The 26,492-nt window shown below is 37.5% G+C and overlaps 1 protein-coding gene across 3 annotated transcripts in view; it reads left to right on the forward strand.

Moving 5' to 3' along the window:
• LEPR (leptin receptor) overlaps positions 1 to 26,492 on the forward strand; it is a 211,436-nt gene that overhangs the window by 113,015 nt on the left and 71,929 nt on the right. For all 3 annotated transcript variants that reach the window (XM_003265191.3, XM_003265189.3, XM_003265192.3), the window contains one exon: positions 23,814 to 23,873. In XM_003265191.3, coding sequence (XP_003265239.2) covers positions 23,834 to 23,873 — 40 coding nt within the window. In that variant the 5' untranslated portion in view covers positions 23,814 to 23,833. The remainder of the gene's footprint in view (positions 1 to 23,813; positions 23,874 to 26,492) is intronic.

A 26,492-nucleotide genomic window follows, 5' to 3' on the forward strand; every position in this document is an offset into this window, starting at 1 on the left:
CGGAGGCTGAGATGGGTGGATCACAAGGTCAGGAGTTCAAGACCAGCTTGGCCAAGATGGTGAAATCCCATCTCTACTAAAAATATATAAAAAAATTATCCAGACCTGGTGGCAGTCGCCTGTAATCCCAGCTACTCAGGAGGCTGAGGCAGAGAATTGCTTGAACCTGGGAGATGGAGCTTGCAGTGAGCCAAGATCGCACCACTGCACTCCAGCCTGGGAGATGAGTGAGACTCTGTCTAAAAAAAAAAAAAAAAAAAAGGAAGAAAGAAAGAAAGAGTTGTCTCTATTCCCTGTCTCCAATTATTCTCTTCACACTGTTAAAAAAAACTCATTCCTATTAATCTTGTTTTCAATATTCTGCTAAAACTACGTCAAGGTCTACTACTGTCAAGTTCACCAGTGATACTGCCTTTGCTCATTCAATAGTCAGTTGTCAGTGTTCATTTTACTTCACTGCTGGTAGCATTGTCACAGTTACTACTCTGCTCCTTGAAACAATCCCTTACTGACTTCCAGGACACCATGCATTCTTGATTTTCCTCCTTCACTGGCTGCTCCTTTCTGTCTCCTGTGCTAGCCTCTCCTCTTCTCTTAGAGGTTTTAACCTTGGAATACTTTAAGGTTTAGCTCTTTTTTCTCCGTGCTTTTTGATGATTTCAGGCAATCTTTCTATGTGTGTGTGCTGATGATTCCAAAAGTGATAGCTCAAGCCTTGGCTGCTCCCTCTGGACTTCAGATCTCTATATTCCAGCTGTCTACTGAGCATTTCCATTTGGATGTCTAGTTGCCATCTCCAGTTCAAATTCTCCAAATGGAATCTTCATCTTTCCCAAACCTGCACTATCTGCAGTCTTCCTCATCTCCATCTTTCAAGTTAGTTAGGCCCCAAACCTTGGAGTCATCTTTGATTCCTCCTATTCTCTCATACCTCATTTGTAATGTGTTGGGGAATTCTCTCTGCTCTATCTTCAAAACATATCCAGAATATAATGACTTCTCATTACTTCCATGGCTCTGTTACAGGAAAGGGGTCCCAATCCAGACCCCAAGAGAGGGTTCTTGGATCTCATGCAAGAAAGAATTCAGGGCAATTAGGTAGAGTAAAGTGAAAACAAGTTTATTTGGAAAGTGAAGGAATAAAAGAATGGCTACTCCATAGACAGAGCAGCCCCAAGGTCTGCTGGTTGCCCATTTTTATGGCTATTTTTTTGATGATATGCTGAACAAGGGGTGGATTATTCATGCCTCCCCATATTGGATAACTTCCTGACATTGCCATGGCATTTGTAAACTGTCATGGCGCTGGTGGGAGTGTAGCAGTGGGGATGACCAGAGGTCACTCTCATCGTCATCTTGATTTTGGTGGGTTTTGGCTATCTTTTTTACTGCAACCTGTTTTATCAGCAAGATCTTTATGACCTGTATCTTGTCCTGACCTCCTGTTTCATCTTGTGACTTAGAATGCTTTAACTGTTTGGGAATGCAGCCCAGTAGGTCTCAGCCTCATTTTACCCAGCCCCTACTCAAGATGGAGTTGCTCTGGTTCAAACGCCTCTGACAGCTCCCACCCTAGTACAAGGTGCCATCAACTCTCATGTGAGTTATGGCAAGGACCTCCAAACTGGTCTCCCTGCTTTTATTTTTTGCCCTCTTCAATACATTCTCAAAATAGCAATCAGAGCACTCCTTTTATAATGTATGTCGGATCATGTCACTTTTCTCCTCCAAACTCTCCATGGATTTCTGGTTCACACAGAGTAAAAACCAAAGTCCTTAGGATAACCTCCAAGGCCTTACCTGATCATTCTGCCTGCCACTTTACCTATCTGGTCTCATTTCCTACTGTTCTTCCTTTCACTTTACTCAGTTCCAGTCACACTGGGCTCCTTGCTATTTCTTGACTATATTAGAAACCATCTTTTCGTTTTAGCTTTCCCTGCCTTGAATGCTTGTCCTCCAGATTCCCACATGGTTTGCCTTGTTACTGTCACTCCTTTTAAGTCTTTGTTCAGATGTCTCCTTTTCGATGAGGCCTACTCTGATTACAGTATTTAAAATGCATATCTTCTTACCTTGTATTATATTCTTTTTCCTTTCTTTCGTCTCCTTTTGTTTCGTTTCGTTTCCTCTCCTCTCCTCTCGTGTCTCCCTATAGCATTTTTTTACCTTATAAAATACTGTGTGACTTCTTAATTATCATTGTTTTTTTTTCTGTCCCATTTCCACTAGGATGTAAACTCCACAAGGGCAGAATTTTGTCCTGTTTTGCTCACTGTTATGTCCCTAGTGTATGAAATAGGGCCTAACATGTAAGAGGTGCTCAATACTTTTTTTGGTGATGGAATGCTATTGTTTGTTCATTTTTATTTCTGGATATATTCAATTCTATAAATATAACACATTAATTTAAAAAATGAATTCTGATTATGCATATTTAGTTTCCTTCCTTTCTTCTTCCCTCACCCATCACTTCTTCCTTCCTGCCTTCCTCCCTTCCTTCTTTTTTGCCACTATAAATAAAGCAGCTATGATCCATCTACAAGTGTGCTGGTATACAGGAGTTTCTTTAGAGCATAAAACTAATAGACAAATTATGGGCTAGCAGGACTTGCAGACTTCAACTTTATTAGATAATGAATGCCACACATTTTTAGTGTGGATTCACCAATTTGCATTCCTGTTTTTATTACTGTACACCAGATGGACAAACTTCGTATTGCCAGAACATTTAATTTTTCACCATCTGATGGATATTATCTCATTAATATTTACTACTTTAATTACTGGTGAGATTGAGCCTGGTGTCTGTGAGGATAGGTTAGGTTATGCTGCAGTAACAAATAATCTTCAAATCTCATGGGCTTAATGCAATTCTTCATTGATGCAAAGTCTCCTATGGACTAAGGCAACTCTCTGGGGCAACTTCTCCATGTAATAACTTGGAGGTCTAGGTTCAGAGAAACTCCATCATTCTGTAACTGTAACAATCTGGAACATGGAACTTTCCCATTTGGTGTGGTAGGGGAAAAGAGAGCAGGGATGGATACTCGTGAGCCATCTTCAAATGCTTCCATCTGAAAGTGACATGAATTATTTTCAAATGCTAAACGTAAGTGTTTAATATAGTCACATGGTAATAAGACCCAGTAATTCTATTCCTAGGTATATACCTAAGACGAATGAAAATATACATCCACACAAAAAGTTGTACAGAAGTGTTAGTAGCAATATTCTTCATAATAACCAAAAAATAGAAACTACCCAAATGCCCATACAATGATGAATGGATAAACAAACTGAGGTATATCCATACAATGGAATATTATTAGGCAATAAAAGGGAATGAAGTGCTGATAAATGCTACAACATGGATGATCCTTGAAAACATTATGCTAAGAGAAGGAAGCCAGTTACTAAAGACCCCAGGATTTTATTTATATGAACTGTCCAGAATAGGCAAGTCCATAAACACAGAAAGTAGATCAGTGGTTGCCAGGGATGGAGGAAGCTGGCAAAAGGGGAGTGACTGCTAATGAGGAAGAGGTGCATTTTGGGGTGATGATAATATTTTGAAATTAGACAGTGGTGATGATTGCTCTGTTAGCATACATTCACTCTGTTAATGTACTAAACCTAGTGAATTGTATGCTATAAAAGAGTGAACTTTATGATATATGAATAATAGACCAATAAAACTGATATTTTTAAAAAATACTTTAAAAATCAAGTATATTTCTATATGCCATCAAGAAACAGAAAATGAAATATTTTAGAAATGCATCATTTAAAATAATTTCAAAAACATGAAGGTCCTGTGAAAAACATCTAACAAGATGTTCAGGGACTTTTATGGAAAAAATTAGATAAAGTTTACATCTCATATTAGAGAAGAACTCAGTATATAGAGACAGTCATAAATTTTAGGACTGAATGATTAAAGGATATCAATTTCCTTTTCATTGTTATAGACTCAAAACAGTCTCAATAGGATCCCTATTAAATTCCTAACGATTTTTTTAGAACTTGACAAGCTGATTCTAAAATGCATATGGAAAGTCAAAACCCAAAGAATGCTAAAGCACTCCTGAAAAAGATGCAAAATGGGAGAATTTGTGCTATCAGGTAGCAAGACTCGTTTTAAATCTGTAGTAATCAAGACAATGTTTCTTTATTATTTCTTTTTCCCTTCTACTTTCTTTAATTTTTTCTGTTCTAACTGCTTAAGTGAATGTTCTGTTAAATGTTTTATTCTAACAGATTATAAAGGAATGATAGCACATTAATTTTCAGCCTTTTTTCTTTTTGAAAAGTATTATTTATGGCTTTGAGCTGCCTTCTACATACTTCTTTATCTGCGTGAAATAAATTTTGAGATACTGTTTTCACCAAGATCAGTTTAAAATGTGTTCTGATTTTCATATTTCTTTTTGCCCAGTTATTAACTTAAAAGTATTTTTCTGGTTAGTTGAAACTTTAATCAATTTGGAGTAAGCTTCTTGATTTCTAATGTTTCTTTTTGCATTAAAGCCTATTTTGTATGATATTGATATGACTCCACCAGCTTTCTTTTGTTCAGTATGTGCATGTTAATTACTTTTTTCCATCCTTTGCTTTCAGATTTCTACATACTTATTTTAATGTGTCTCTGTGTCCTATATCATTTTTCTGTCATTCTGCATTCAACCTTTCTATATTCTTATGTTTTAGATGTGTCTGTAGTAAACAGCATTTATTTCTTAAGGTATTTTAAATTCAGTGTCTTTCCACTGGAGAATTTTGTCAGTTTACGTTTAATACAATTACTGATATATTTAGACTTGTATTTACTTTCTGCTTTCTTTATTTGCCCATAATTCTGGTTATTTTCTTTTTTATTTCCACATTTTAGGTTGATTATTTTTATCACTTCAAATTTTCTTTCATTACTTTAAGAGTTAGATACTCTATTTCTATTGTTCAGTAACTACTGTAGAAGTTACCATATGAATCCTTAAGTTATCAAAATTGAAAATGAATACACTTTGAGCAGTAATGAATACAGGAAAATACAGCGGCCTTAGCTTACTTTAACTTTATTTAATACTCTCTTGCCATATATTATGAGCATCTTGAATTCCATTTATTTATTTAAATATTTATTGAGAGCTTACTCGGGGCTAAGCATTATTCTAGATACTGAACAAAATAGATGAGCATCCCTGTGCTTGTAAGACATAACAGAGTGCAAACAATAAACTTAATAGGGTAAATTATACTACCATATACTAGAACGTAATCAGTATATGGAAAAAAAACTAGAGCAAGGCAAAAGAGATTAGGAGTGCCGAGAGAGGGAGAAAGAGAATGAATGAGAGTGAGTGCACATAAGTACAAGTGAAAGTGAGTGAGTGTGCCCTAGCTTTGGACCAATGCTGTCTATAAAGTTTGTGGGGAATATGAATGTTTTATCTGTTTTCACTAGATAACAGCTAAAAGGTTTGAGCCAGATAGAGAGTCTCGGGTGCTTCTATAATGGTAGTATGATAGGCTTTAAAAACGTGAAAAACTCATGTTTAAGAACAGCTGTTACCAACTATCTGTTTAGTTTTTCTCAGAATTAATTATATTTTCTTATTGTAACTTTAACTAGCCACTGTTATTTGGGCATCTAAACCTATACAAATTAAGAAGCTATGAACATGAGAGAATCAAACAATTAGATTTCTGTGCACACCAACAGAATTTCTGAACCAAAGTGGTTTGTGTTTAGGAGAGGAAAGAGATGATAAATCATACACACACACATAGATAAACACACATATTATACGCATGTGTGTGCGTGTGTGTGTGTATATAAACACAGAGAGAAAACATACTGGCATACACATAAGCACCTGTTAGTTGTAGTTGCTGTTATAGTAGTCAGATGTTATCTCTTAGAATTATGGTATACTTATCATATTAGACCTATGCAGGAGGTAGCTGAGTATTTCTCTAGTGTGGTGTCTTGAAACAACGCTGCTAGTCATAGGTCTGATTTGGGGGAGAAAATATTTTTTTAAGACAGTGTCTCGCTCTATCACCCAGGCCAAAGTGCAGTGGCATGATCATAGCTCATTGCAGCCTCAGTCTCTGGGTTCAAGCTACCCTCCTGCCTCAGTGTCCCCACTGCATGCGACCACATCTGGCTAATTTTTTCAAATTTTTAGCAGGGACAAAGTCTTGCTATGTTACGCAGGGTGGTCTCAAACTCCTGAACTCAAGTGATCCTCCCGCTTTGGCCTCCCAAAGCACAGGGATTACAGGTGCGAACCATCGTGCCAGGCCAGGAGAAAAGTTTTGTTGACAGAACGAACAGGATGCAAAGAAACAATCTATAAAAACAGTAATTTAGGCAAGTGGCTTCTTGGTCTTTTGACTAATAGGATTCTAAACTTGCAAATCAATTCTTATACAGGAGTTCTTATTGGCATTTACCGATGCCCTTCGGCTGATGTTTGTTTTTATTGACCAGAGGTTCTGTGGGAATCTCATTTATTAATACCTACAATGTGCTTCATATTCCTCTGCATCTTTGAGGGACAATTAAATGCCCACTCTATGGAATTTTTATAATTTCCCAATCATAAGTAATTACTCTGATTTCTCACAATTACCCTTCTTTCTAGGTAGTTGTAATTCTTCAAGTCTAAGACAACATGGATTTTTAAGCTACACCACTGATACAGTTTGGATAATTGTCCCCTCCAAATCTCATGTTGAAACTTGATTCCCAGTGTTAGAGGTGAGTCCTGAAGAGGGAGGTGTTGAGGTCATGGAGCAGATCCCCAAAGAGTGGCTTGGTGACATCATCAGAGTAATGAGCGTGTTCTTACTCTATTAGTTCCTGTGGGCACTGATTTTTAAAAAGAGCTTGGCTCCTCCCTCCTCTCTCTTGCTTCCATGCTGTCACTATGTGATCTCTGCATGCTGGCTTCCTTTCCCCTCTCCTTTGCCTGCACGATGAGTGGAGGCAACTCGAGGCCCTCACCAGATGCAGTACAGGTGCCGGTGCCATGCTTTTTCTTGTATCGCTGTGGAACCATGAGCCAAGAAACCTTTTTTCTTCATAAATTACCCAGTCTCTGGTTTTCCTTTATTGCAACATGAATGAATTAAGATAACCATCATTTTTTATCAGTAAAAAGAAAAAGCTCTGCGTATTTAACTATTTTACAGTATTTTTTATCATTTAAAAATTTATACTTATTCAGATAGCTCACTAAGAATTATATACATAAACATTTTGATTTAAGTCATTCTCATAAGGAAAGTATAAATCAAAGATTTTGGTTAAGGGATTCTTATTCATATTCAAAGTCTGTTTTTTTCAAGTTGCTTTTCATCTCAGAACTGTTGATGTAAATATTTTCCCAAACAGTATCATACTCTGGGCTATCAAGAATATTCGTGATACAGAAATTCAAAAAAGAATGCCTCGCTATTGTTTCTGGGATTTTCTTCCAAGCTGGTTCATTTTGCTAATTTTGATGCTGGCTTTTAACTGATCTTGTAAGATGTCAATATAGGGTTTTTTGGAGTTCATATTCTTTCCTCAAATGGTTTTTAAATAGTTTGTTGACCAAAATATTGATGGGTTAAAATTGTCCAGTTGGTCATTAAGAAAGTGCCCAGTTTGGATGTATGCAGTCAATAACAACCAGATCACAGCTGCTACCAGGCCATTGGGAATTGTAAGATGCTGTAAATTTAAACAATGATCCTGATGCCAGAGGTGTTAAAATATTGTGAATCTTAAAATAGAAGACATACAATACTACTCTCTTCCTTTGTATTTCTTGTAGTTCAACTAAAAATCTCACCTTTCGTTGGCCCCTAGGACTTTGTTAGTAGCTATTTTCTCTGAAATCCCGTAGTACTTTATTTAATGAAAGGAACTAAATAATAATTTGGGGTGAAAATAATCCATGTACATGGTTAAAAAAACTTATTTAAGTATAAAGCAGTAGCCCTCTGCCCTACTACCTACACTAAAGGGTATAACCTGACCCTAGGAACAACTAGTTTGAACCATTTCTGGTTTTAGTCCTTCTTCCTCTAGGGCTAAATTGTATGTTTATACTGTCTGCTTTTTTTTTTCATTTATCATTTAAGCAGATACCATAGTAGAAGATAATTTAGCCTACTCATTTCACCTCCTTTTCTTTTTTGCTCCTCCACATATATTAATTTTATGAGCTCCTTTATTGGTTACATTTGTCATTTCCACCACGATATTTGTTGCATTAACTACAGACAGTTTCTCTTGAACCCCTGCTTCATGAGTTTGGGATATTTCACCCTTTCTCCTCTCACCATCTCTCCTTGTATACTGTAACACCTAAATCTGACAACTGTATGGTGAGAGTATTGATAATATTTTAGGTTTAGTATTTGTTATTAAATTTTGTATTTTTGTCTATTGGTTGACCCTAAAAGTTGAAAAATTAATAAATAGCATTAAAGTTATTATGACCCTGTAAATGTTGTTTACTGCAGAATCAAGAAGTATTCTACAGTTGCATTTCATTCAGTATGGCTCCTGAACCACCCAAGGAATGTTCCTGGAACCAAAGTTAAGGGGATTCCTTCTTTCAAATGGATTATTTAATTCTAGCATTTGCTAAAAATTTGCCATATTTTCTCTTCATTCATATTTACATTGTGAATTTCTGTGACGCTTTTTCAAATTACCTTTATTTTTTCTTATTGGGAAAGCATATGTGGGCCTTCCTGGTTTCATCCTTAATAATTTTCAACTTTTTACTTTATTTTTTTGAATGCATTTTCTTCCTTTTTTTTTTGAAGTCCACTGACTCATATTCTAGTGGCTTCAATTTTGAATTATGACTTCCTTTTTCCCTGGTGTTTATTCTGTGTTTTTATTTTATTTTCAAGTTTTTTTCTGGCTTCAGGATTATATTATGTGTCAGGTTGCCTTTCATCTCCACCTTCCTCCCTGCCATCTCCTTTTGGGGGCCATCTATACTACAGCTGCTATCTGGACTAGTCATTTGAAAGTTTGCAGAGCCAGCAAACTTGTTTGTAACCACGATTTCCTGAATGTGTGTTTTTGTCCTTTTTGGTTTTCTCCTCATTTTGCTGGAATACTTTATAAAGTTACTTCTGGCAAATAAATATATACTATATAAATTTGTAAGCCATTACATTACTAAAAGTATATTTATTTCTCTTGGATACTTCTTTGACGGGACATAAAATTCTAAACTGAAAAGAATTTTCTATTAGTCAATTGCTGGATTATTTTCTAGTATTTGGTGTTTTGGGATGAAACATTTGTTTTCCATTCTGTTTCTTACTCCTTTAGTGATTTTTTTCTTCTCTGGAATCTTTTCTTATATTCTTTTTTTCTTTGTTGTTTGGTAATTTCTTAATTATATGTTTAGGAATGAATCTGTTTCCATTCTTCCTTCTTGGAGCCTGGTAGCCATATTTTTCACTTTGAACACTTGTGCCTTTTATCTCTGGGAAGTGTGCCTTTTATCTCTGGAAACACTTGTGCCTTTTATCTCCGGGAAATTTTCTTGTATTTTTTTTTGTGTGATTATTTTCTCCTTTCTATTCTTTTTTTCTGGAAGTACTGTTGGTTGGATTTGGGTCTCTTGGATTTATTTTTAAGTGACTTCTTTTTCTTAAACATTTATTTCCTGTGATTTTTTTTGCCTTTGGGGGGATGGGGGGGATATGTTAATTATGCATTTTTTTTTAAACCATTGAAATTTAAAAAAAAATTGAAATTTTTTTTGCACTATGCATGTAATTTTCAAAAGCTCTTTCTTGCTCTCATTATTCCTTTGTTATTTTATGGATTCAAAACTTTCTGAAATGTCTCTACCGATACTCATTAAAGATTTGTTAAAGCTTTTTTTTTTCTTTAATTTATCCCTGTGTCCCTGGTGGATAGTTTCCTTTTTACTTTCTTTTTATAAAAGAAAAATTTAACACAGTGCTAAAGACTTTCTTCATGTCTTTATGTCTCCATTCAGCATGGCTGTTAAATGAAGAATGTGACTTCTCTGCATATGGGCAGTGTTTATCAACTGACAGGCTTCATGTTAGGCACTCAATCAAAGAGCTGCCATTTATGCTAAAGGCCTGTCGCCTAAATGTCAGGGCTTTACCATACCGGTGCCAAGCTTACATGAAAAGCTCAAGTTGTTCTCAAATAACTTGTACTTTTTCCTCCTTTAACATATAAGAGTATACAGTATAATTTTTAAATTGTCTTTGGCCATTTGACACCTTTGAATACTTTGCTCGTGTTTGAGGAATTTCCACTTAATAAGCCCCTGTTTTCCCAAGCTTCCTGGCAGTCTGCATGTAGAGTGTGAAGTAGGCTCCATCAGTTAGAGGCATTTGTGCCAGATTTTAGATCAGAAGTGTGGGACATGAAAGAGCAGATGAGCTCCCAGGAGCTCAGAGGTAGTAGGCATTGAGGTTTCAGTCATAACATGCAGTATCCTGGTATGGTGCAGGGCTGTCTTCTCTAGAGCAATTCTGCATGGGATTTTGGGTGTGGTCTTGGCTGTGTGCTTTTCCAGCTTGGTTCTCTGGCACTCACTGAGGTTCGGAGAGCTACCTAGTAAACTTTAATAAATTTCTTTCCTGCTTAGACTAGTCAAAGTTCATTTCAGTTGTTTGTAAGTCACTCTCCTGACAGTTACACGGAGCTAGTTTAGCTGCTGTGCGTTGTTTGTGAGGAGGTGAATTACATACGCAGATACTACACATGCAGACCAAAACGGCCTCTCCTTTTAGCTCCACCTCACCCTCCTGCCCTTATCATTTAGAACATCTGCAGGTTTGTTTTCTCATTGTTGACAGCCTATTCTCCAAATATCCTATGTCGTTACTTCCTTTGTTACACTTCATTAGTCTTTGCTAATTGATATGGTTTGGATATTTGTCCCCTCCAGATCTCATGTTGAAATGTAATCCCTAGTATTGGCGGTGGGGCCTGGTGGGAGATATTTGGGTTATGGGGTGGATCCCTCACGAATGGCTTGGTGCCCTCCCCGTGGTAATGAGTGAGTTCTTGCTCTGAGTTCATGCAAGATCTGCTTGTTAAAGGAGCCTGGCATCTTCTCCCACCCTCTCTTGCTCCCCCTTGCCATGTGATGCACCTGCTCCCCATTCACTTTCCACCATGACTGTAAGCTTCTTGATGCCCTCACCAGAAGCAGATGCTGGTCCCATGCTTCCTTTATAGCCTACAGGACCATGAACCAAAATAAACCACTTTTCTTTATAAATTACCCAGTCTCAGGTATTCCTTTTTAACAATGCAAGAATGGACTAGCACACTAATGTTTTGGAAATTTGTTTTTCTCTTTTGCTGCTGGTCTCTCTCTTATTCTCTCATAGAGGGTTGATATTATTTACTTTACTCTAATTTTCAAGGTATCTCAGGAGGGAAAGATCAGTTTGTTCAGTTTACCATCTTTTTTTTTTTTTTTTTGAGACAGCATCTCACTCTGTCACCCAGGCTAGAGTACAATGGTACAATTTTGGCTCACCGCGATCTCTGCCTTTCAGGCTCAAGCAATTCTCATGCCTCAGCCTCTTGAGTAGCTGGGATTACAGGCATACGCCACCATGCATGGCTGATTTTTATATTTTTAGTAGAGATGGGGTTTTTCCAGGCTGGTCTCAAACTCCTGGCCTCAAGTGATCCACCTGCCTTGGCGTTCCAGAGTGCTGGGATTACAAGCATGAGCCACTATGCCTGGTCCCAGTTTACCATCTTGAACCTGAAGTCCCATTGGTATTATAGTGCTTTGACGTGTTAAAAAATTAATAAAATGTTATTTCTTAAAGTAAATAAATTTTAATTAATTTCTACATTTCTAGCATCACATGTGGTAGCTTGCATTTTATTGAATATCCAGTTAATATTTAAATGAATAATTTATGTATAGATTTTAGATTACACCGTAGGTAAGATGCCTGCTCTGACTCAACTTTGTTGACTTTATGGTACCTACATCTGTGAATCATAGCTTATCCTTATGCATTTTTAGGAATTAATATGTGACAAGATCACACAGAGTAATATCAGGAATTAAAGTACTTGAAATTATGTTTTCAAAGTGACAAATACTTATGCCAGGATGTTGGAAGATTTTTTTTAATTAAAAAATAATTTAAGTCTTTAACAGCTACTTGATGGGAATCACATGACCAATTTATATTCCAAGTGAGTAAATAAAAGTTAACATACTTAAAATGACAAGGCTACTAGAAATAGATCAGGCTATATTTATTTTGTTAAATTTTTGATACTTGAAGAAATAGTGTTTTTCAGTTGCATTTAAATTAAATGTTTAAATGCTTATTTAAGTGAGAGATAGATAGATGCTTCTCTAACAAAAAGTAAAAGCAAAAATTAGTGGCATTTGGAGCTCATTGAGTTAACTCATCAAAGCAACATTATTGTCAGAATGGCTTTTCTTACTCATAAACTTTCCCACACACTCAGAGATTTTTTGAGAGCGATGGAGCAAGTTGTAAATAATTTTATTTCTGCTCAAACACTGATTGAGACTGTTCTGTTTTATATTTAAGTAGAATTTGATAGGTAAAAATAACACAAATAATCCTTTACAATAGAAATTAAATAGTCTGATCTTCCTTTGAAAGCCCAAATTATGCTTATTCAGTAGTATATAGATTCGGATTTTTTCTTCATAGTAATAACTGAAGAGTAAGCATGATTAATATGCTTACTGTGCTGGGCATATTACCCAAATTGAATTACTGCTTGCATACCCATACATCATGGATGTATCATTTAGATCAGACGGTGGATTTGTCTTTGTATACTTTATACAGATTTCTTCAAATATTTGTATATTTCAACATAGGCTTTTTTTTTTCATTTCTTTCTAAATTCCTAAGGGCTGTTTTTCTTTTTAAACGTGAGAATAAATATCTACACTAATTATTTATTATATACTTTAATTGATTCAACAACTATTTATGAGTACTTATGATGTTCCAGAGAATATATTAAAATACTTGTTTTTCAAAAGTCTAATATGGATGAGAAACATTGTGCCTGTTTTTTTTTTTAAATTATACTTTAAGTTCTGTGATACATGTGCAGAATGTGCAGGTTTGTTACATAGGTACACACGTGCCATGGTGGTTTGCTGCACCCATCAACCCGTCACCTACATTATATATTTCTCCTAGTGCTATCCCTCCCCTAGCCAGCCAACCCCCAACAGGCCCTGGTGTGTGATGTTCCCCTCCCTGTGTCCATGTGTTCTCATTGTTCAACTCCCACTTATGAGTAAGAATATGTGGTGTTTGGTTTTCTGTTCCTGTATTAGTTTGCTGAGAATGATGGTTTCCAGCTTCATTCATGTCCCTGCAAAAGACATGAACTCATCCTTTTTTATGGCTGCATAGTATTCCATGGTGTGTATGTGCCACATTTTATTTATCCAGTCTATCATTGATGGCCATTTGGGTTGGTTCCAAGTCTTTGCTGTTGTGAACAGTGCTGCAATAAACATATGTGTGCATGTGTCTTTATAGTAGAATGATTTATAATCCTTTGGGTATATACCCAGTAATGGGATTGCTGAGTCAAATGGTATTTCTGGTTCTAGATCCTTGAAGAATTGTCACACCATCTTCCACAATGGTTGAACTAATTTACACTCCCACTAACAATGTAAAAGTGTTCCTATTTCTCCATATCCTCTCCAGCATCTGTTGTTTCTTGAATTTTTAATGATCGCCATTCTAACTGACATTAATGGTATCTCATTGTCGTTTTGATTTGCATTTCTCTAATGACCAGTGATGATGAGCTTTTTTTTCACATGTTTGTTGGACACATAAATGTCTTCTTTTGAGTAGTGTCTGTTCATATCCTTTGCCCACTTTTTGATGGGGTTGTTTTTTTTTTTCTTATAAATTTGTTTAAATTCTTTGTAGATTCTGGATATTAGCCCTTTGTCAGATGGTTAGATTGCAAAAATTTTCTCCCATTCCGTAGGTTGCCTGTTCACTCTGATGATGTTTCTTTTGCTGTGCAGAAGCTGAGCTGTTTAGGTTAATTATATCCCATTTGTCAATTTTGGCTTTTCTTGCCACTGCTTTTGGTGTTTTAGTCATGAAGTCTTTGCCCATGCCTATGTCCTGAATGGTATTGCCTAGGTTTTCTTCTAGGGTTTTTATGGGTTTAGGTCTCATGTTTAAGTCTTTATTCCATCTTGAGTTAATTTTTGTATAAGGTGTAAAGAAGGGGTCCAGTCTCAGTTTTCTGCATATGGCTAGCCAGCTTTCCCAACACCATTTATTAAATAGGGAATCCTTTCCCCATTGCTTGTTTTTGTCAGGATTGTCAAATATCAGATGGTTGTAGATGTGTGGCATTATTTATGAGGCCTCTTTTGGTTCTGTTGGCCTATATATCTGTTTTGGTACAGTACCATGCTGTCTTGGTTACTGTAGCCTTGTAGTATAGTTTGAAGTCAGTTAGTGTGATGCCTCCAGCTTTGTTCTTTTTGCTTAGGATTGTCTTGGCTATGCAGGCTCTATTTTGGTTCCATATGAAATTTAAAGTAGTTTTTTAAATTCTTTAAAGAAAGTCAATGGTGGCTTGATAGGGATAGCATTGAATCTATAAATTACTTTGGGCAGTATGGCTGTTTTCACAATATTGATTCTTCCTATCCATGAGCATGGAATGTTTTTCCATTTGTTTGTGTCCTCTCTTATTTCCTTGAGCAGTGGTTTGTAGTTCTCCTTGAAGACGTCCTTAGGTATTTTATTCTCTTTGTAGCAATTGTGAATGGGAGTTCACTCATGATTTGGTGCTCTGTTTGCCTATTATTGGTGTACAGGAATGCTTCTGATTTTTGCACATTGATTTTGTATCCTGAGACTTTGCTGAAGTTGCTTATCAGCTTAAGGAGATTTTGGGCTGAGACGATGGGGTTTTCTAAATATGCAATGATGTCATCTGCAAACAGAGACAATTTGATTTCCTCTCTTCCTATTTGAATATCCTTAATTTCTTTCTCTTGCCTGATTTCCCTGGCCAGAACTTCCAATACTATGTTGAATAGGAGTGGTAAGAGAGGGCATTCTTGTCTCATGCCAGTTTTCAAAGGGAATGCTTCCAGCTTTTGCCCATTCAGTATGATATCGGCTATGGGTCATAAATAGCTCTTATTATTTTTAGATATGTTCCATCAATACCTAGTTTATTGAGAGTTTTTAGCATGAAGCGGTGTTGAATATTATCAAAGGCCTTTTCTGCATCTATTGAGATAATCATGTGGTTTTTGTCATTGGGTCTGTTTATGTGATGGATTACGTTTATTGATTTGCATATGTTGAAGCAGCCTTGCATCCTAGAGATGAAGCCAACTTCGTCGTGGTGGATGAGCTTTTTGATGTGCTGCTGGATTCTTTTTGCCAGTATTTTATTGAGGATCTTTGCATCAATGTTCATCAGGAATATTGGCCTGAAATTTTCTTTTTTTGTTGTGTCTATGCCAGGTTTTGGTATCAGGATGATGCGGGCCTCATAAATGAGTTGTGGAGGATTCCCTCTTTTTCTATTGTTTAGAATAATTTCAGAAGGAATGGTACCAGCTCCTCTTTGTACCTCTGGTAGAATTCGGCTGTGAATCTGTCTGGTCCTGGGCCTTTTTTGGTTGGTAGGCTATTAATTACTGGCTCAATTTCAGACCCTGTTTTTGGTCTATTCAGGGATTTGACTTCTTCTTAGTCTTGGGAGATGTATGGGTCTGGGAATTTATCCATTTCTTCTAGATTTTCTAGTTTATTTGCATAGAGGTGTTTATAGTATTTTCTGGTGGTAGTTTGTATTTCTGTGGGATCAGTGGTGATATCCCCTTTATCATTTCTTATTGTGTCTATTTGATTCTTCTCTGTTTTCTTCTTTATTAGTCTGGCTAGCGGTCTATTTTGTTGATCTTTTCAAAAATCCAACTCCTGGATTCATTGAGTTTTTGAAGGGTTTTTCATGTCTCTATCTCCTTCAGTTCTGCCCTGATCTTAGTTATTTCTTGTCTTCTGCTAGCTTTTGAATTTGTCTGCTCTTGCTTCTCTAGTTCTTTTAATTGTGATGATAGGGTGTCAATTTAAGATCTTTCCTGCTTTCTCTTGTGTGCATTTAGTGCTACAAATTTCTCTCTAAACACTGCTTTATATGTGTCCCAGAGATTCTGGTACGTTGTGTCTTTGTTCTCATTGGTTTCAAAGAACATCTTTATTTCTGCCTTAATTTCATTATTTACCCAGTAGTCATTCAGGAGCAGGTTGTTCAGTTTCCATGTAGTTGTGCAGTTTTCAGTGAGTTTCTTAATCCTCAGTTCTAATTTGATTGCACTGTGGTCTGAGAGATGGTTTGTTATGGTTTCTGTTCTTTTGCATTTGCTGAGGAGTGTTTTACTTCCAATTACATGGTCAATTTTAGAATAAGTGTGATGTGGTGCTGAGAAGAATGTATATTCTGTTGATTTGGGGTGGAGAGTTCTGTAGATGCCTATTAGATCTGCTTGATCCAGAACTGAGTTCAAGTCCTGAATATCCTTGTTAATTTTCTTTCTTGTTGGTCTGTCTAATATTGACAATGGGGTGCTAAAGTCTCCCACTATTATCGCGTGGGAGTCTAAGTGTCTTTGTAGGTCTTTAAGAACTTGCTTTATGAGTCTGGGTGCTCCTGTATTGGGTGCATATATTTAGGATAGTTAGCTCTTCTTGTTGCATTGATCCCTTTACCATTATGTAATGCCCTTCTTTGTCTTTTTTGGTCTTTGTTGGTTTAAAGTCTGTTTTATCAGAGACTAGGATTGCAACCCCTGCTTTTTTTTTGCTTTCCATTTGCTTGGTAAATATTCCTCCATCCCTTTATTTTGAGCCTATGTGTCTTTGCATGTGAGACTGGTCTCCTGAATACAGCACACTGATGGGTCGTGACTCTTTTTCCAATTTGGCAGTCTGTGTCTTGTAATTGGGGCATTTAGCCCATTTACATTTAAGGTTAATATTGTTATGTGTGAATTTGATCCTGTCATTATGATGCTAGCTGGTTGTTTTGCCCATTAGTTGATGCAGTTTCTTCATAGTGTTGATGGTCTTTACAATTTGGTATGCTTTTGCAGTGGCTGGTACTGGTTTTTCCTTTCCATATTTAGTGCTTCCTTCAGGAGCTCTTTTAAGGCAGGCATGGTGGTGACAAAATCTCTCAGCATTTGCTTGTCTGTAAAAGATTTTATTTCTCCTTCACTTATGAAGCTTAGTTTGGCTGGATATGAAATCCTGAGTTGAAAATTCTTTTCTTTAAGAATGTTGAATATTGGCCCCCACTCTCTTCTGGCTTGTAGGGTTTCTGCAGACAGATCCACTGTTAGTCTCATGGGCTTCCCTTTGTGGGTAACTCGACCTTTCTCTCTGGCTGCACTTAACATTTTTTCCTTCATTTCAACCTTGGTGAATTTAATGATTATGTGTCTTCAGGTTGCTCTTCTCGAGGAGTATCTTTGTGGTGTTCTCATATTTCTTGAATTTGAATGTTGGCCTGTCTTGCTAGGTTGGGGAAGTTCTCTTGGATAATATCCTGAAGAGTGTTTTCCAACTCGGTTCTGTTCTCCCCGTCACTTTCAGGTACACCAATCAAACATAGGTTTGGTCTTTTCACATAGTCCCATATTTCCTGGAGGCTTTGTTCATTTCTTTGCATTCTTTTTTTTAAATCTTGTCTTCATGCTTTATTTCATTAAGCTGATCTTCAATCTCTGATATCCTTTCTTCCGCTTGATCAATTTGGCTATCGATACTTGTGTATGCTTTACAAAGTTCTCATGCTGTGTTTTTTAGCTCCGTCAGGTCATTTATGTTCTTCTATATACTAGTTTTTCTAGTTCGCAATTCCTCTAACCTTTTTTCAACATTCTTAGCTTCCTTGCATTGGGTTAGAACATGCTCCTTTAGCTCAGAGGAGTTTGTTATTACCCATCTTCTGAAGCCTACTTCTATCAATTCATCAAACTCATTCTGTGTCCAGTTTTGTTCCCGTCCTGGCGAGGAGTTGTGATCCTTAAAATGAGAAGCGGCATTCTGGTTTTTGGAATTTTAAGTGTCTTTGTGCTGGTTTTTCCTCATCTTCATGGATTTATCTACCTTTGGTCTTTGATGTTGGTGACCTTTGAATGGGGTTTTTCTGTGGAATCCTTTTTGCTGATGTTGATGCTATTCCTTTCTGTTTGGTAGTTTTCCTTCTACCAGTCAGGCCCTTCTGCTGCAGGTCTGATGGAGTTTGCTTGAGGTCCACTCCAGACCCTGTTTGCCTGGGTATCACCAGCGGAGGCTGCAGAGCAGCAAAGATTCTTGCCTGTTCCTTTCTCGGGAAGCTTCGTCCCAGAGGGGTACCCACCAGATGCCAGCTGGAGCTCTCCTGTATGAGGTGTCTGTTGACCCTGCTGGGAGGTGTCTCTCAATCAAGAGGCAGGGTGGTTAGGGACCCATTTGAGGAGGCAGTCTGTCCTTTAGTAAAGCTGGAGTGCTGTGCTGGGGGATCCACTGCTCTCTTCAGAGCCATCAGGCAGGAATGTTTAAGTCTGCTGAAGCTGTGCCCACAGCCACATTCTTCCCCCAGGGAGAATGCTGTGTCCCAGGGAGATGGGAGTTTTATCTGTAAGCCCCTGACTGGGGCTGCTGCCTTTCTTTCAGAGATGTCCTGCCCAGAGAGGAGGAATCTAGAGAGGCAGTCTGGCTACAGAGGCTTTGCGTGCAGCAGTGGGCTCCACCCAGTTCACACTTCCTGGAGACCTTGTTTACACTGTGAGGGGAAAACTGCCTATTCAAGCCTCAGTAATGACAGACACTCCTCCCTGCACCAAGCTTGAGTGTCCCAGGTCGATTTCTCTTGTGCTGGCAGGGAGAATTTCAAGCCAGTGGATCTTAGCTTGCTGGGCTCCGTGGGGGTGGGATCCACTGAGCTAGACCACTTGGCTCCCTGGCTTCAGCCTCCTTTCCAGGGAAGTGAACGGTTCTGTCTTGCTGGCATTCCAGGCACTGCTGGGGTATGAAAAAAAAAATTCCTGCAACTAGTTTGGTGTCTGCCCAAATGGCTGCCCACTTTTGTGCTTGAAACCCAGGGCCCTGGTGGTGTAGGCACCCGAGGGAATCTCCTGGTCTGTGGGTTGGGAAGGCCATGGGAAAAGCATATCTGGGCCAGAGTGCACTGTCCCTCACGGCACAGTCCCCCATGGCTTCCCTTGGCTAGGGGAGGGAGTTTCTTGATCCCTTGCACTTCCTGGATGAGCCGACGCCCCATCCTGCTTCAGCTCACCCTTCGTGGGCTGCACCCACTGTCTAACCAGTAGGAATGAGATGAGCCAGGTACCTCAGTTGGAAATGCAGAAATCACCTGCCTCCTGCGTTGATCTCCCTGGGAGCTGCAGACCGGAGCTGTTCCTATTCGGCCATCTTGCCAGCCACCCCCACCTGTTCTTTTCTTGTGTTCTTCTTGCTAAATTTATTTTATTGAGCACAGCAATAGCATGTTCTCACATAAGAAGCTGACTAACAGAATGCACAGCATATAAAAAATGTGCTATTTGTATAGAAATAATTTGCCAACTTCAGCAATCAGTTTGAGACCCACATATCACCTGGATGAACGGTTCTCCTGCAGAATCTGATTCAAAGAGTCATGTGGTGTGGTGACTTGAAAGAGCTGTGGTGAATAATTGAATTCTAAGAATGGCCACAGTAGACTTCCCTGTTAATATTTCTGAAAAGTAGGGTTATGGAGCACATATTATTAAACTGTTATTTTTAATAGACATCTTATACTTGTATCTGGTCTGTAAGACCAGTTATATTAGTGTACATTTTTCAGTTAGTTTACTTTGGAAGTGGGCACAGGGGCCTACACTGCTCAACTCTGTAATTATAATTACCTTATGATAATTTATTATGGCTATGATGGGAATTTGCTTATTTTTCTTTGAAAAATGTTTTCAAGCTATACTTGTTTCTGCCATGATAGTTAGAGTAACTTTTGCAACATTCATTTTTGTTGTGAGAGCAGAGCCACAATGATTTTCTAATGAGAATTGATTAAGCCCTTTCCTTACCCTAGCCCAGTTCTAAGTATTGTCAGTGGTGATTTGGGTAGAGGGTAGTCTGTTTGGCATGTTTCTATGGCATGTGAGGATGTCAACCCTACCGTCTTTTTGAATGACTGCTAAGACACATTACTCCTTTTAACTGTCAACAGAGAATGACTACTACTGTGGTCTGAATGTTTGTGCCACCACAAAATTCACATGTTGAAACCTAATCACCAATGCAATAGCATTAAGAGGTGGGGCCTTTAGGAGGTTATTAGGTCATGAGGGTGGAGCCCTCATGAATGGGATTAGTCCCCTTATAAAAGAGGCTGCAGGGGAGCTTGTTCACCCCTTCTGCCATGTGAAGACATGGCAAGAAGGCACCATCTATGAGAAGTAGTCCTTCACCAGAGATTGAATCTGCTGGCATGTTGATCTTGGACTTTCCAGCCTCCAGAATTGTGAGCAATACATTTCCGTTGTTTATAAGCCACTGAATTTGTGGCATTTTGTTATAGCAGCCCAAATGAATGAAGAAAACTGCATTCCAGGGGAATGTTAGGCAGTATTATCTCAACTCTTCATAGTGTGATGTCTGTGACTGGCTCAGTTCATGCAGCTCTACTTGTGGAGTGTGCATTACCTTTATTTATCTATATCAGGAATTCTTAATCCTTGGATGAGTTTCAAGGGATTGTTAACCCCTTGAAATTATAGCCCTAATTTTAGTTGTATGTGCTTCCTTGTGGTGTTGATACGCTTCTTTCACCAAATTCTCAGTGAGGTCCATGTTCCAAAAAATGGTTAAGAATCACCATTTTGAAACTCTTCTTGCTATTATGCCAGATTCTCAAAGAGCTGTATCTGGAAGATAGGAGAGTGCCTCTTGAAGATTGCATGGGGGAGGTGCTAAAATTTCAGATGGGATGGCCAGGGCAGGCTCCTTTAGAAGGTGAGTTGAGTGGTGGGGAGAGCAGTGGATGATGAGTGGGATCCGGGACCTTGTAGTCCTGCTCAGGACTTGGACTTTTACTCCAAGTGACAGGAGAGGATTGTAGTGCTTTGAGAAAGAGAGACACGATCTGGTCAATGTGTTAATAAGATCACCATGACTACTGCGTTAGAGAGACATGATCTGATCTGTGTTAAGAAGATCACTTTAACTGCTATGTTGATAACTGACTGAATTGGGGAGCAAGGACAGAAGTAGAGTGCCTCTTCTGACAGTTCTGGGAAGAGATAATTGTGGCTTAGAACAGGGTATTGGTAGTGGAGAGGGTGACAAAATTATTAAAGTTTGAAATTGCTTTGAAACTCTGGTATTATTAGGATGTTCATGAGGATGTTAGCTGTTATCTTATAAAATTAATCAATAAAAATTTTGTACTGTTCTTAGTGTTAGGATTATTTGTACCCTTCTCCTAAACCGTTCATTTCATTTTAACTACTCAGAATTTATGATTGAACAATACGACCATAAGAAAAGTTAGAACAAATTAATGGTTCATCCTTAGGAAGTGTCTTCATATTAATGGTGTTTGGTCTATTAGGCTTATTTTGGTCATCCTATCTTTAATTTTCCCTTTGCTTCATTCTTTTTTCACCAATTTAAAAAATTTCTGTCACTTTTTCTGTCTTTTATTTAGACAGAGTCTCACTTTGTCATCCAGGCTGGAGTGCAGTGGTGCAATCTCAGCTTACTGCAACCTTCACCTCCCGGGTTCAAGCAATTCTCTTGCTTCAGCCTCCAAAGTAGCTGGGATTACAGGCACACGCCACCACACCCAGCTACTTTTTGTATTTTTAGTAGAGACAGTGTTTCACTATGTTGGCCAGGCTGGTCTTGAACTCCCGACCTCAAGTGATCCATCCTCCTTGGCCTCCCAAAGTGCTGGGATTGCAGGTGTGAGCCACTGCTCCCAGCCTCTTTTTCTGTATTATTTGTGTTTTAAAAAACTTCTTTATGTTCCTTTTTATACAGTTTAGGGTGCATATGTTTCTCTCATCGAATCTATGTCAGATACCACCTTTCACTGTCTCTTCAAGGTTGCGTCTATGTCCTTTTTACACTAGTGATTGTTTCTCTGTTATTTAAGAATGAAACCTGATTGCAAGAATCCAAACCATCAGAATAGTTTGTGTTTTGCATGGAACATTAAATAAAGAAGTGGTTGTTTTATGTAAGGAAAACTGCTGATCTATTTGACCACTTAACTGAGGAGACCAGGTGAGTTAAAAGTGAGCCAAATCAATTGTTGAACTAAATTACTAGTCACTAGTAAGTTTCATCAAAGCAATCCAGTGATATGTTGTATCTGTGACACATCTTGACTATAAAACTTGCCCTTGAGTTTATTTTATGAGAATGTTTTATATCAAGAACAGGTAGCACAAAAAGCAGGGAGGAATTTGTACTCATTTAATATAATTAAATCATGAGGGTTCCAAACAGTGGACTGATTGCTGGAAACCCTAAAGAACCATGGTGATATCAGTGTATGAAGAACAGAAATTCTGATGACAGACTTGTAGTCTGAAAAACAAATTCACTGGACTAACCACTGTTTATACTCATTTATTTTCTTCCTGATAGTAAGTTGTAAAATAAATAAACACTTTTTCCATTTACTTATCATGTGGTGCCAATTCTCACTTATCATATGGTGCCAATTCTCAGATATGAGTCATGAGACCTGTTTCTCACTTAATGTTTTACACTATTCTTTGTGGTAAAGTGTGATTTCCATTTTAAATTACATCTCTCAGAATAATAGGCAGCTCTGAAAGGAGGTGTAGAGACCATCTAACAGTCTGATTTGTAGATGAGGAACCTGAGGTCTAGAGTGTTGAAACCCCAAGTCCCACAGCTGATTACCAGAAGAGCTTAGCCTGGCACCCATCACTCCCGACACCTATTTCAGGTAGGTTTTCATCCAAAGTCCAAGCCAAATATATTAAAATTATACTACCATTTGGATTTATGACATAGTAGTACAAATAATCATATTTGTGATACTCCAAATTGAGTAGAACTCATGGGAAATCTTGTCTCTGAAGTCAGACTTCATTTGGGTATATTAAGCCACCAGACTTTTAATTATTCTAACTCTCCAATATTACCTCATCTGCAAATGAACAATAGGTTTCCAAAGGTCTACTGGTAAAATTGCTCCTCTTTATTGGAAATAAATAGGCAGTTGTTACCTATGCAATAATTATTTGGCCTTACAATATCATAGTAAAGATAAAGACTTTAGAAAACAGGGAAATTTTAAGACCTGAGCATGAAAAAAATCGAAGACGGTGATATTAGTGATGTTAAATTAGCTGTTACATATTTAATCAACATTGTGAGCACTTGCATTTAGTTAAAATTTCAGTCTTATCCTGTGATACCTGTCCTGGTTTGTTATGGCATAAAGGAACATTCAGTTTAAATTTTTTCGTCTTGTATTTTTAATGATGTAAGATAGGATGCGTAAAGGAATAAATCTATAGCATAATTTTATGTGAGATATTTCTCAGATATTGATCTAGAGTATCACGTTATTAAAATTTAGAGACTTATCTATAATCCCTTTCCTTTTATGTTTTCCACAGACAACTTATATATATATGTGTTTTTGTTTGTGTGTGTGTTTTAATTTTAGATTTACTCTTTTCCAGGTGTACTTCTCTGAAGTAAGATGATTTGTCAAAAATTCTGTGTGGTTTTGTTACATTGGGGTGAGTTATTTGCTCATTTGCTGTTTTAATGCCCTTAAATGCGGTAGAGATTTTGCCTTTAGAGATGCTGTTTTATTTATTAACTGACAGAATTTCCTATTTCTAGTTAGGAATTCTCATACATGCTTATGATTTAAAATGCAAACCATAGTATAAGTGTATAAGTGTGAAAATGAAAACCCTTCCCAACCTCCTAAAGACAACCTGATGGTGTATCCTTTCAGAATTCACACACACACACACACACACACACACTCACACACACACACGTATACAGACACACTCATATCTATGGCTGCAAAAATAGCACTGGTCTATACATGTTGTTCTAGATGTTTATTTTTCCATTTAACAGGTTTCCAATTTATCGTGATGGCTTTTTATCTTTATCAGTATTTACTGGGATACTTATTAGTTTAATGGTTGCATGACAATGCACTGTATGAATATATATAAAATTATTAGTCTATTTGACCAATTCCTGATTGATAGACATTTATTTTTCTGTAACAAATAATACTGCATTGAAACTTCATGTGTCTTTGTATATTTAGAAAAATATTTCTGTAGATTAATTCTTTTTTTTTTTTTTGAGACGCAGTCTTGCTCTGCCGCCAGACTGGAATGCAGTGGCATGATCTCAGCTCACTGCAACCTCTGCCTCCTGGGTTCAAGCGATTCTCCTGCCTCAGCCTCTCGAGTAGCTGGGACTACAGGCACGCACCACCATGCCCAGATAATTTTTGTATTTTTAGTAGAGATGGGGTTTCATCATGTTGGCCAGATGGTCTCAATCTCTTGACCTCATGATCTGCCCGCCTAGGCTTCCCAAAGTGCTGGGATTACAGGCGTGAGCCACCGTGCCCAGCCGATACATTGCCAATAACTTTTGAGCATACCGTTCTCACGTGTTTCTTACCACATTCTGGTGACATTCTGATTTTCTTAAATCAAATCATCTAAGTTAGATTGTGTTCCAAGTTTTTGAAATTAAAGTTAGAGTATCTTTAACAAAACTTACGTGATTTGGCAATTGTTTATCTAGCTTTCTTTAACAAAACTTATGTTGTGGCAACTTTATCTGGCAGCTGTTACCTGTGTGTCAGCTGGTTCTGAGCATCTCCTCAACTACCCCAATCTAAAGGGGCTCTTCTAAGCTTCCCTGCAGGTCTTCCTTGTTGTACATACTTCTCTTTCATTGCAGCCATCTGTATACTTCCAGAAAATAACCTGGATAGCTCCACTGTTACAGATTTCCAAAATATTATGCCACAAGGGACTATCAAAGAGAAATAACTCATTCTCTTTTTATATTCTCTAATTTTATTAGATATATTTAAGGGAACTATTCATTCTCTTTTATAATTCTCTATTAATTTTTGTTAGACTCTAGTGTTTTACATTGACTTTCTGGAAGGTTTGTGGTTTGATCAAGTTTGTGAATCAAGAGAATTCCTGGGATATTGTTACCTAATAAGATATGCCTTCAGATGAAAATTGTAGACCGTCTTTAGAGTTTAGGATTCATTTGGAGGGAAAGAAATATCATTTGCAAAGTTGCATGTGGATGAAATAGGCTCATCTTTTAATTTAACTGCGTCAATAGTTGCTATGTTTTTAAAGTTCATCATTACATTTTACATTTAAATACTTCTGTGAGGATTTTAGGCTAATTCATTTCAAGCAACTGAATCCTCTATGTAGACCTAGAATAGATAATGCTGTAAATTAGTAATATTACATATTCTTGGTTTTGTAAACCTCCTCCCTCAAAAACTATTTTATTTTCTTTGAGGTGTTCTGATTTTAGAAACATAAGTTAGGAGGAGTGAAGTCCAACGGAACACAATTGTAATACGGATTTACTTTTGGTAATGTTGTGATACCTAATTGTTATCAGTATGGCCATAGTCACATTTGTCACATTAATCACTTTGGCCTCAATTTTTGCATCTATACGTATTTATATTAATTTATATTTATAGAAATCTTTAGAAACCAAACTATTAACAGTCATTACCTATGTATCGTTTGAATATTTTCACTGATAATTGCTTTTGAATGAAAAAATACATTTGTGAATTGATTAAAAATTTTATTTTCTTACATTTTTGAAAAGCCTTTAATTTTTAGAGCAGTTTTAGGTTCACAGCAAAACTGAGAGGAAGGTACAGAGATTTTCCATAGACTCCCTGCCCCACACGTTTATAACCCCCCATTATCAACTATCCCCACTCAGAGTGGTACATTTGTCGCAATTGATGAACGCATATTGACATATCATTGTCACTCAAAGTCCATAGTTTACATTATGGTTCACTCTTGGTGTTGTATATTGTATGAATGTTGACAGATGTATGTATGGTGACCTTTATCTGCAGCTGTAGAGTCATACAGAAGAATTTCACTGCCCTACCCATCTTTGTGGCCTTCCTATTCCTCCCTCCTTCTTACCTAACTCCTGGGAACCGCCAATCTTTTTACTGTTTCCATAGTTGTGCCTTTTACAGAATGTCGTAATGTCATATAGTTGGAATAACATAGTATGTAGTCTTTTCATGTTGGTTTCTTTCACTTAGTAATATGCATTTATGTTTCCCCCATGTCTTTTTTTTCCTC

Source organism: Nomascus leucogenys, chromosome 5 (assembly GCF_006542625.1).
Source record: "Nomascus leucogenys isolate Asia chromosome 5, Asia_NLE_v1, whole genome shotgun sequence".
Lineage (NCBI taxonomy): Eukaryota > Metazoa > Chordata > Mammalia > Primates > Hylobatidae > Nomascus > Nomascus leucogenys.